This window comes from Eubalaena glacialis, chromosome 13 (assembly GCF_028564815.1).
Source record: "Eubalaena glacialis isolate mEubGla1 chromosome 13, mEubGla1.1.hap2.+ XY, whole genome shotgun sequence".
NCBI classification, from domain to species: domain Eukaryota; kingdom Metazoa; phylum Chordata; class Mammalia; order Artiodactyla; family Balaenidae; genus Eubalaena; species Eubalaena glacialis.
This window is the reverse complement of record NC_083728.1, coordinates 74,590,569-74,603,275: the sequence shown is the minus strand read 5'-3', so window position 1 is coordinate 74,603,275 and position 12,707 is coordinate 74,590,569. Positions and strand designations below refer to the sequence as shown.

General features: G+C 46.1%; 1 protein-coding gene across 2 annotated transcripts in view; it reads right to left on the bottom strand.

The window, feature by feature from the left end:
• Window positions 1-21: 21 nt before the first annotated feature.
• The window catches only part of PRKCB (protein kinase C beta), a 310,014-nt gene continuing 297,328 nt past the window's right edge, over window positions 22-12,707 (bottom strand). Inside the window, exon 17 of one of the 2 annotated variants that reach the window (XM_061209992.1) lies at window positions 22-421. In XM_061209992.1, the coding sequence (XP_061065975.1) occupies window positions 269-421 (153 nt within the window). In that variant the 3' untranslated portion in view covers window positions 22-268. Of the gene's footprint in view, window positions 422-6,381; window positions 6,541-12,707 lie in introns of those variants that run through there. The other variant, XM_061209991.1, reaches the window with a different exon arrangement.

Here is a 12,707-nt window from a genome sequence, read left to right as displayed (position 1 = left end):
GTTCTGATATCGTCTGTTCATTTGATGAGTTTCTGGAAGTTTGGAAAATTGTACCTCTATAATTGGATAAAGCGCTTACTCTAAACTAAACATTTTCAGATGTAGAAAACAAACTAGCAAGCTACACATACAAAGAAAAGCCCTCTAGGACAAGCTCTCCATGTGTGGAATGCCAGCATATGCACCATGAATCCTGGAAGACTAGAATAGATACATACACCTGCCCTGAAGTCTTATACTCCAGGCTTACAATGGAGTTTGCATTCACCTACACATTAATGACAAACTCTGGGTTAGTATAGGAGAAGCCAGCAAATTCATTTTGGTCCAAGTTCATGATGAAGAGTTTATCAGTAGGCGTGAGTTCCACAGGCTGTCTGGTGAACTCTTTGTCGAAATTGGAGGCGTCTCGCTTGTCTCTCTGCCAAATGGAAAGCAAACACATTAACACAGCATAAGAAGAAGGAAACGTGACCAAGACGTGCCAGTTATTGGGAAGCTGATGACGTCTCATGGGCAGAGTCGGGAGGAGCCCTGTGCTGACAGGGTTTAGCAGCTGCATTGCAATACTATCCCCTAGCTTTCATTTCACATTGTATGTTGGCTTCAGGAGAGAAAACTTGGTGGAAATTTTCTAAGAAAGGAAATGAGACCTTGACTTTCTTTAAGGATTGCCAGAAAGTGAGGGGTGTGTGTGTGTTTTGTTTTCCTTGGCTTTGAGATGAATTGAGTTGGAAACTACCTCTGACCAGGTATGATGTCATAGAATTAGTCATGCAGTAGAGAGTCCAGGAGGAAACGATCCAAGAGCGCCCCCTGTGGCTAGGAGGCTTCTTTCTTTAAAGAGGAGCAGAGCCACACGACCACTCAGCTCCCCAGAAGGCAGAGTGGCAAAATGGGGACATCAGATCACTGCTCAATGAAAGGAACAGATCACTATCCATCCCACATCAGATCACTGCTCAATGAAAGGAACAGATCACTATCCATCCCACATTCCCTGGTGCAATCTAGGCTTTGAAGGGATGCTCAGAAATCCACCCACAGACTAGAATTTGGGTCTTCAACAGCCAGAGTTTCTTCCAAGGATGTTTACAGCAATGTATCTAGTCAACAAACTCCTAGTCTGGAAGGGCAGCTTTAAAACATTCTATTCTCCTAGTTAGTCTGGTATTTTCTTTTTTTTGGGGGGGGTGGGCATCAATCCCAGTTTACTAACTGCAGTTTGGGGCAAGTTTCACCAGGGAATGTCAGAGCGTGGGCTCATAACAAGATCTCACATCTGGATGATGCTCTCACCTCTTCAGGGTCCTTATCAGTCTATGATCTTCCCATCCTTAGCCCCCACCTAGGGGCAAGTAGAGGTCCTCGCCCCTGGTGCTTTGACATATGAGAAAACTGAGGCACAGGAAAGTAAAGTGACTTGCCCAAGACTGCACAGTGGGGCAGTGATTTTTCCCAACCACATCGCTCCTAATTATGCTTCATCTCAGCCTCTCTGACTGGGGGGAAAGCTTGATGGCTGGTTTGTTGCAGGACAACCAAGGATAACGTATGGGTTTCACAGGTACCGGGCAGGTTACCTGGCTGAAGCCAGAGTGGTGTCAGATTGTAAAGAGGGGAGGGTTGGTGAGGATTGACTGATTTGCTAGAATTTGGTCAATGGCCATCCATGCTTTAGGTTTAACCCCTAAAGGGTACTGACTGACAAGGATTTCTCATTACTGGATTCATTTCCCTTTGCAAAATACTTCTCGCAAGAATGCCTTCTTTTTGGCTGCTCCCCTGAGACAGGTAAAATGTCCCTAAGAAGTGCCCCAATTACTCTTCTGGTGTATGTGTAGGGGTGTAGGGGTGAGGGGGACATGAAGAATGCACTTCAGTAAGTGTGGCCAGAGGGGAGTGGGCTGAGATGCCGGTGGAGCTGTTTTCTGGACAGTGGACCGTCTCTTACCACGCTCCACCTATTCTGCTTTGTCTTGTCCTGCCTGCTGTCAGCCTGTCCTGTGTTGTCCCAGGCACTGAATGTGTTATTTGCTGTGTTCAGAGAAAAGCTTGAAATCCACGCCACCTTTTCCTTTAATATTGCCTTTGCATCCGTCTCTGGACCCCACAAGTCATACTTTAGCATCTTTTTAATTGTCTTCATTGCACTTGCTGCTGTCAGGAACTGTTGTGATTATTTATTGCCTCTTTCCAGGAGGGCAAGGTCCTTGTCTGTATATTTCCAGTGCCAAGACTTGGCACATGGCAGGCCTTCCACAATTATTTGTTGAATGAATGAGTCAATGAATGAAGACTTTATGAAAGATGAGCCTTTCTCCAACTTACAGTTGTCCCCGGGGCTAGAGATCATACTCTATAGCAAAACAATGGAATTTGTTCCCATTGATCCTACGAGTCTCTCACACGGGCCCCTGTCCATTGTGAGCCCCAATATGGACAGAACTGTGTTAAGCCCCTTCGAGATCTGAGAGCTCCAGGGCTGGCTGTGGGCCCTGGGTATATCTGGGGCTAGAAGCAGGCAGCTGCCTCCTTTCAGGTCCCCCGCCGTGGCCTTCCCTGACTGTGGGCATCCAGAAGACGTTCCCTTCCCACCAGCCCCAATATTGAAGGCCCTTCCCCATGTGTTGTTCTGGTGATGACTCATGCTTCCATCGTTCACATGGTCTAAATAGGACTGGCCATTATGGGCAGATCTTCATAGAAAATACCCCTGAATTTTACCCTAGCAGTTGGGAAAGAATGGGCCTCTCTGTTGGGACAGTTCCTTTCTGGGTTGATAGTATCTGAAGCCACATGAGAATAGTTTCACTCCTCCAAGGAGGGTTACTGATTCCACTGGCCTCCTATTAATTCCCCAAGAAGGTCACTGTGACCATGGCCCTGTGCTTTCGTAGAAGAGAAGCAGGTTAGTGAGAAGTCCAAGAAATGAAAAGAGGGATTCTAAGATCCTGGTAGGCAACGAGCCATGGCTGCCCCGGACTGTGTTTCGGTTCCTTTGGATTATCTTATTTAGTTTCTTTTTAAAAACTTCTCCTCTAATTTAAGTTCTTTTGGAAAATATCAGCCTGTCTCATCTAGAAGAACCAGGTGGTGTTGAGCCAGGGGCAGTGTCTCCCTGAGGGCCCGAAAAGGTAATGCCTGCAGGAATCTGAGCGATGAACCCCAAAGGTGAGACTCAGGACTCGGAACCGAGCTCTGAAACCAGTTCCCTCTCTCCATACAAGCATCTCCATACAGGTATCTCTGCTCAAATCTTGGTGATTCTGTGAGCTGTTCAAGTATGGAGACTGTGCCTTCGGCCTTCTGGAAGGAAACTCACCCCAGGTACCCTCTTGCCTCTCTTTCCCCACCATTGCGCTATATGATTGTCCCACAAATCTGGGTCAAGACAGCACTGCTGCATCTCCTCCTTTAGCCTCAAATGTGATCTCCACAGAGAAAGCAGAGCCCCACAGACTTTTGATGGCTTCTTCTTTCTTAAAAGAAGCCTTCCCTGATTAACCCAGAGACTAGTTATCTCTAGATTACATCATGCTTTTAATTACTTGTTTAATGACTGCCTTCTTGGATTGCATCTTCATGGTTGCCCAACCATGCTCCTGGCACCCAGAATAGAGCCTGGCACAGAGCCGGTGCTCAATAAATGCTGGTTGGGTGAATGAATGGAGGGTGGAATACATGGACGGTCGCAAAAATAAATTCAAAATCTTCCTTCTTGGATACCTTTGCAAAGTATTCCCCTGGGATTATACATGTTGAAAGCTCTGTTTCTCAGTCTCCTCTGCACTTGAAATGTTGATAGAAAAGGCAACTGCAGGAATTCTGACGAATGATCCCTCTCTTTCACAGAAGGCTTCCCTGACCAACCCTCAGCTCGGTGTGTTAGGGGAACAGAGACTTTGGCTCGAGTACCTATTTCTGCAAACTATTAAACTTTTGAAAAATAATGGCAGCAATTTGGAAAATGTAGAGTGCAGTGTGTGTGTGTATGTGTGTGTGTGTGTGTATACACACACACACAGAGTATATTCTTTCTATTTATCTCTATCTACCTAGTTCTATCTATCCATCCATCCATCCTACATTGTTCTCGAAAGTTGTCTGTAATCTTTTGTTGATGGGCCAATGTTTCTCCATCGTTTTTAATCTTCCTGAGAGCATATCCAAGGAAAGGCCTGGTGACCCTACAGCCAGGTTGAAGGACCTCAAATAACTTGTCTGTTGGTGGGCACAGCTCAGAGATGGTAGTCACAGAGCAGAAAGAGGCCTGCACCGAGAATCAGGAAACTGGGTTTGCATCCCAGCTGGCTGACATTGGGCAAGTCACTTCCTCCCTCCAGATGCTGGTTTCCCAACAATAAAATGAGGAGATTCTGCCCCAATTTCCCTCCTTCTCTCGCCACCTGAGCTTGTCAGCCAGGACTTCATGTATGCTTCCCCTGACGTCTAGATTGCTACCACCATGGCGGCAGCAGGGCTGGTCCCAAAGCCCGCAGCAGGGAGACGAGAGCGGGCAGAAAGCAGTGAACAGCAGGGGGCTTTGCCGAAGTGGAGATCAAATCATGGTTTTTTAAAAGATGAGAAGTCTCACTTCAGGGACATTTGTCAAGTTTTTAAAGTTCCCTTGATGGTCTCTTAGAAGCCCTGGCACTTCCAGAAATCACTGGACTTGTGACAAGAGTTGTCTTTAGGGCTGCCTGAGGACAGCAGAGGACAGGAGGCAGGGATGGGGGACCACCTGCTGTCCTCGTCTGCTCAGACGGAAATGGGATTTCTTCCACCCAAGGGGTTTCCTTGGGCTTCTGGGGGCTCATAAAGCTACTTGCTAGAAAGGTTGAGTGTGAGCTGGGAAGAGTAGCAATTTTGACAAGAAAATCAAGAGCCCCAGCCCGGCTCCTAGCTGGACCCTAAACTTGCCTCTGGTGGGAATATGGGCCTTGAGCTCTGATATTGCTGGAGGCCCCCCTCGCCAGCTCACCCCACCCCATCACAGGCCCCCAGGAGTCCCTGAATGGTCCACAGTCCCAGCCTCTCTGACCGGCTAAACACTGGGGCCAAGATTAAGTTCTGGGTTTAGTTTTTTTCTGTCGTGAAGCCTCAGGAGGCCCCATTTTGTAGTTTGGGTCCATGTTTTTCAAAGAGAGCCATTTTCCTTGAAATAGTATTTCTTCTTTCTTGCTTTCTTTTTTTTTTTTTTTATTGTATCTCGATGCTAGAAGAAAAATGGCACATAACAGACATCCAGATACGAACATTTCCACAAACATCTTGCAAAACAACATCAAAGTGAGGAATACGACTGTCTATGCTTTCAAGAAATGGTCTTTCTCAGAGCACTTAATTAGCTTTCCGAAGCCAACAACAAACCTAGACAAATCCCATCCACGCAGGCACGGGTCTGCCAGGCTCCAGGGCCGTCTTCTTGGTAAATCAAAGCAGGTCATTGTGGTTAATAACATTTGGACACGTATTTCAAAGCATGTGTAACAAGAGTAATTTTTTTTTTTTTTGCATTTGAACAACAACAGAAATAAAACCCCAAAGCAAATAAACTTTGAAATGTAATGTAAAACCATGGCCCTTCAGGACCTTGCTAAAGTGACCATGTCTTTTCAGGGAGTGGGTCCAAATGCCTTTTTCAAGTAGTTTGGGGATGAAGGTGATTGGGGACACAGGGAATCAGAGCTTACAGCGTTGAGGTAGCGCCCAAGCTGGTTGGCTTATGACTCCTTGAGGTGCCCTTAGATTGAAACTGTCTCAAAGCACACTCTTGGAGTTTTAAAAGGGCTTAGATAATCTTCTGAACTTTGAGTTTTAAAAAATAACAAATAAAATTTTATTTTTAGCGTGTTCTTTTCAAAGCTCCCAGTGCCTCCAAACCAGGCAGAATGGAGGAAACTCCCTCTAAGTCAAAGCAACCACCTACTTGGATACAAGCCAAGCTCCAAGTCCAGAAGTGGAAGAATACTGCTAGCATCCGATTATCCACTCGTTTGGCAGGAAAAATCTAGATTGGATGGTTGGGATTGGAAAATGTGTGAAAATGGCAGCGCAGGAAAAAAGGAAAGAAAGCAGGCATGTTCTGTCCCCACTGGACCTACTTCACTGACATGCTGGGGAAAATAAGTGCTAAAAGGACTTTGATAATGTGCTAATTATGCAGCCGCATTTTCAACATGCCATCTGCATAATCCCATCTCACAGAGATGCTCCAAACTACCTGAGGACATTTGGTCCTGAAACATGGTCACTCTAGTTTCATCAGCAAATAAAACATGGATGCAACTTTGCAATTTAAAAAAAAAAAAAAAATGTCACCACAATAGCCGTTGAGCTTGAACGACAGAAATGAAGGACGGAAATCTACACATCTACTTAGCTCTTGACTTCAGGTTTTAAAAATTCAGAGTTAACAAAGGAAAATCCTTCGAATTCTGATTGGTCAATATTCCTGATGACTTCCTGGTCAGGAGGTGTTAGGACTGGTGGATGGCGGGTGAAAAATCGGTCGAAGTTTTCAGCATTTCGCCCACACTATGAGAGGGGAAGAGAAGAATTTGTGGTGGGTGGAAAAAAAAAAAAAACAACCAAAACAAAACAGAACGAAATAAAACTGGGTGAGGTTTTCTCCAAACCCTTCCCTTTCACTACCTCAGAGAGGTTGTTTTGATGATCAGAAATGAGAGCAACATAAAATGCAAAATTTTCACGACCGTTGATTGGCACATGACGTTGGGCTCTCGACCTTCAGTTCCTGTAGCTCGTGAGCTGCCTCTGGTATCCTTCTGGGCAGTCAGGAGCTGGATGGCAAAGGCATGGGATGGTGGGGCTGGTGGCATGTGGCATGTTCTCCCGACCCCACCCCAAGGAGTCAGCCAAGCTCATTTTGAAGGAGATGTGATTAAGGTGCCTGAGATATTTCTTGGGCAGAAGATGCAAAGTAATGACACATTTATACATCACCTTAAAGATCCCAATACTAAGCAGCAGGTCCCTCAAAGCACTGTCCTCTGGCACTCAGTCATCTCTGGAGATGTTTTCCAGCTCCACAGATACAGGAGTTTGTTACAAACTCCAGTCAATGGAGAAAGAGCTCAAGACCTGGGTTTGGTGCCTGCAATGGCTGGGCAACCACCAGGCGAGATAAGTCACCGACCCTTAATTACAAGGTGCCAGGAGGTAAACTCAGCCATTCTCCCTCCAGGTGCAAACAAAGGGTGTGGGATGAAACCCAATCCAGTGCTTTGGTGAGGCAATCCAGCTCTAGAGGGAAAACCATCGCCATTTCTCACTCATCCTGCTGTCCTTCTCTATGAAAAGGTCCTGGTCTGAGGCAGAGTGATAACATATGTGTGTGTATGTACATGTGTACACTCATGCGTGAGTGCACACACATGCACACGCCAGTTCTCATCTAACGAGAAGGGATGAGTCAGTAAATCTGGCCTTCTTTATTCTTCACCAGCAAACCCATTTACATGAAATCTCTAAGTGTTTCAGCATCTAAAGGAGGCAACCACAGCCTAATAGCATAGTAGCAGCAGTAGTAATAATAATAATTATGACAGTTAATACTTATTATGCATTTGCTATGTTCCGGGCACCCTGGAATGCTCTTTCCTTGTATTATCTTATTTCATCCTCCCAATGATCCTATGAAGTGGGTATTATTGTCATCCCTATTGTACAGATGAGGAGACTGAGGCCAAGGAGGTGATGTAATTTGTTCAGGGTCCCGCTGCTAATGAACAGGAGAGCTGCCGCGTGAGCCAGGTCTGTCTGATGTCAGAGCCCAAGCTCCCAGCGCCATGTTGCAAGAATGGGCTGGTGACTGACCGCATGGAGTGGGGTAGGGGTCGGGGGCAGGGGGGAGAAGCCAAGGATGGGGATCATGAGGTCTCTGGTTTGAATGACAGAGAACATGCTTATATCAGTCACCAAGACAAAGAATGCGGGAGAATTCAGAAAGATGATTATTCCCGTTTTGGACATGATGACTTTGAGGGGCCACTGAGATTCTCGGAGATGATCTGAGGGAGTCAGAAGTATGGGTTCTGGGGCTCAGGAGAGAGGTCTTGAAAAAGTTTTTTTAAAGGACAGACTATGGAGGGTAGAAAAAAAGATAATAACAATAGTAATTAAAACCACTGAGCACTTTCTAGACAACTGACATTTGCTAAGTGTGTTGCATACATTAGCTTTTTAATTCACATAACCACCCTGTGAGGTAGGTATTTGATTGTCATTTGCCAAAGGGAATATTGCCCCTAACACTTAAAGCGGTAAGAAGAGAATCAGGAGAGAGCTGCAGCAGACAAGCTGAGGATGGAGAGGAATCCAAGGAGAGGGCATTGTTACAGCTGAAATATCTCCAAGAGGTCAAGCAGGAAAGTTATTGAAAATGGGCCATGGCATTTGGTAATTGGGAGGAGACTGATGAGAAAATGCAGGGCTGCTGCTGAACTTCAGTCCTTGGAAGAGGGAAGATAAGTTGAAAAGCCAAGCAGTACAAGCTCCTCTTTCAAGCTTACGATCAAGGGAAGCAGAGGTACTGGATATGTGTGCAGGAGACCGAGTTCTCAGAGAGCCTCGGCTCCTGTTCCCTTCCCATTGGGATAGAAGGAAGCCCATGCACCTGCAGACATGGGTTCGAATCCTGCCATCACTGACCGCTAGTTGTGTAACTCCAGCCAAGTCCCTTCAAGTCTCAGTTTCCTCTCTTGTGCCCTGGGGACAATTCTGACTTATATTTAAGCAGCATCATTGGGGCTGTGTCCAAAATAGACCGATGGGTGGACAAGGGGAAAAGGTGGAAAAAGTGAGACCAGTCAGGAGGCTGTTGCATAATCCAGGCAAGAGATGATGGTGGCCTGGAGGAAGATGACAGTGGGGGAGATGGGAAGATGCATTTGATTGGGGGGGGGGTGTCTACTTTTAATTTAGAGTTGACATGATTTGCTGATGGATCGGACATGGGGTATGAGAGGACTTGTGGTCTGAGTGACTTGGTGAGTGGGGGACACGAGGGGTAAAGCGTGTTTGTTGGAAGACATCGAGCACTTGGTTTCATTCATGATAAATTGGAGAGTCCAGTGGAGGTGCCAAGGGTCAGGCGGGAGTCCCCTCGCTGCGGGGTGGGGACTGAAAAGGAACCAGTGCTAGACTGATGGCAGAGGCAGCAGGGAGGGTAGAAGATGGTTGCGATCATCCAGAGGAGAGAGATGGTGGATGGGGCTGTGGAAAAGAGGCTGGAGCAGAAGGGATGGAGCTGGAAAAAACAAAGAGGTATTTGTGGCAGGGATGCAGGAGTGGGATGGCGTGTTACGAGGCAGCCCGGCGGGTATTTCTGGGTGTTGGGACCTCAGCCAACCAGTGCAGAAGGCCTGTTAGCTGAGACACAGAGAGTCTTCAGGGGCCATTTTTCTTTAAAAACCATCCATTTCCTATCCACACCAGAAGGCTGTTGCCTTGCCGGGGCCTCCCCAGAGGCTGTGATGGGAGACAGAGGAACAGCTGCTGGCAGCTCCGCAGCCTCCTCTCCCATCACTCCCCCCACTGCCTGGAGAACAATGAAATCTTTAAGTGAGATAGCAGAGAGGAGATGCAGGAACAGGGGTTAACCAAGGGGGCACAATACAGCGGGAGCGTGATTTCCTTGCTAATAAGCAGCTTACGAGGCTGGCAGATCACAGCCTCCCTAAGTGTTTCCGTGTTTTTCAAATGGAGCTGTCACTGCCCATTAGCTTCAGGAGCGCTCCCTAAATGGAGACGTCAGCCCTTGGGAGGCACGGCCCTGATCAGCTCTGCGCCTGCTGTGTCCTTGGAGAATGGGCAGCTCAGCGGCTGGGATCTAATTGCAAACGCAGCGTGGACCACACCTGCTTCTCTGGCTGTCTTGGGTGGATGCTTCAGCCTCACTCCGTGGCGAGAAGAAAACCCAACCCCCTTGTCATCACTGGGGCTCCTGGAACAGGAATGGGGGCCAAAGCCAAGTAGGTTATTTAAGATCACAGGGAACCTCTTCCCGGCTTGGAGAGGGGGGTGAGGATCATGACTTGGTCCCTTGTGCCCCCGAATTTAAGAGCCAAGACCGTTTGAAAAGCTTATCTGTGAGCCATCACATGTGAGCTCTTCTTTTCTTTTTCTTCTCTTCTTTCTAATTTCTGTTTCATTGTGTTAATAACACCTCCAAGTCTAGCTGTCTAATGTGGAGTTGGCTCGGTCACAGCAACCACAGGGATCTTTCAGAGACGCCAGCCTGGATATGTCACTTCCCTTCTCTAGTCTGCGATGGCGCCCCACTGCCCAAAGCCACGCTCCTCAGCATGGCTTACGGGCTGTTTAGGACTCGGCCCTGGTCATCTGGTCAACAGCCCCTTCGCTGCCCATGGTCCCGCAGCCCAACTCCTCCCACCCCCAGCACACCTGCCAGCTGTCCTGAAATTCTCCCAGTTCCTAGAACCCTCATGCACTCTCACCTCCGAGCCTTAGCACAGGCTGCCTCTTCTGCCAGGAACACTTGCCCCCCACCCTGTTCCCCATCATTGTCTATGCGTCCTCCTCTGTCTCCAGACACTTCCTCCAGGAGCTTTTCCTGGACTCCTGCTCTGTCTATACCCCTGGGTTTATCCCATCAAGATATAGGATGTTCATCAAAGAATTGTTAGAGGGAAAAAAATATTTTTAAATCAACTCTCGGCCAATAGGGAAAAGAGTTAAATAATGATCCATCTATTTTATGTATTGCCATGCAAAATGCTTTTAAAAATTAAAATAAGATGTAGAAGAATATTAAATAACAGTTATATATAATTAATGACAGTGTGTACGATATGTTCCCATTCTATAAATTATAGACAAAAATGTGTATGTACTATCTGCAGGCATATTATATATGTGCTTGTAGAGATTGGGAGAGTTACAGATTGTTTGATTTTTCTATCTTTTATGCTTATTGTGTTTTTGAAAATTTAAATAATAGTCAAGTAGTATTATTTTTGTGTGTAATAAGGACAAAAACTACAAAAGTTATTTTAAATGAGGGAGCTATTACAGTGGAGGAAAGGGGAAAACAGAAATAAAGGGAATGGGAATATTTAGCCAAATTGCCAAAATCTGCCTGGTGCTGTTTAATGTACTTCATCTTAGTTAAAAACCCTAAGATCTCCCAAATGGCTGCCCTAGTGTGTATTTGGGGATGATGACAAAGGCTAATATTTAGGTTATCTAAACGGGCATCTTCTGTCCATCGGTGTGCTGGGCACCAAAAATATGATGGCACATAAGACAGACCCTGTCCTTGCCATCATTGAGCTTATTATAGTCTAGCAGAGGAGACAGATGCACACACAGGCCATGGCATGGTGCCGCTTGACAAGTGCTGCCATTGAGTACAGAGGTGAGGAACGTGAGAAGGGCCGGGGAGACTTTCCGAGGAGATGACATCTAAGCTGAGTGGGACCAGAAAGAAAGACACTGCTTCTTTGGAGGAGGGAAAGAAAGAGCCCAGGGAAGAAATGGAGGTGAAAAGAGGTCAGGGACAGAGCAAGATGCTGGAGAAGAGGATAAGGGTCCACCCCATACTTGTCATTGCTTAATCAAGTTTGATAACATGAGGCCAATGGCACAGGGGAGATTCCTGCCCAGCCTCCATCAAGACACCAGAGACTAGGTCACAACGAACCGAGACTAGGTCACAATGAAAAGATACCCAAGCGATATGGTCTGACTAAAAGACAAGGGAGTCTCTCTCTCTCTCTCTCTTTTTTTAATGTGCAAATTCAGTGAAATTCGGGATCCTTTTCATGACTATGGTTCTCTGCAGCAGGAGAACGCAGGAGGGACCCACCCAGGGAGAAGCAGCCAGCCATGCCAGGCACACGCATTTGATCATTTTTAAAAGTTGGTCTGTGGACCAAGGTGTTTCTCTGGAGCAGAGTCAGACAATATTCTGCATGGTCTGGACTTTGGCAAAGAAGGAAAGATTAAAGCCTCCTTTCCTAATAATGAAGGTCCCTTACAATCAGGAATATTTGATCTCTGTGTCTATTAAGGAGGAAGCTGGCAAGAGAGAGGGTCTTTTGTGCTTGATAGCAAGTTTCATTTTTAAGAAAATTTTCATTTAAAAACAACATGCAATGTTTTGTTTTCTTCCAGATCTCAGGTTAAATGCTACCTCCTCAGAGAAGGTGAGGTGATCCTCTGGATCACCTCCAAGTAAAGCAGATTCACCCTTTCTCCTCTTGTTTTTCTCTTTCAGAGCAATCTGTTCATTTCTTCCACAGGAAATAAAATAGGTGAATATCCCAATCTACAATTACATGTTTATTTCTTTGCGTATCTGTATTCTCTATATTCCCATCTAGACTATAAGCTCTATGAGAGCTGAAGCCACATCTGATTTGCCCACCCCTGAATTTCCAGGTCCCAGTACAGAGTAGGCACTCAGTGTTGTCAAAGGGATGAATAGTAGCATATATTAAGTGCTTATTATTAGCCAGATACTGTATAAGTGCTTTACAAGCATGATCTCATTTAATCCAACAGTTCTATGAAGTCTGCTATACAATGAGGAATAGATTTAGAGCTTAAGTAACTGGCTAGGATTTGATCCAAGATCTGACAACTGATCCATTTATGCAGAAACAAATAACTTGTTCACAAGCACCAAGAAAAAGAAACAACAAAACCCTTTGTAATTC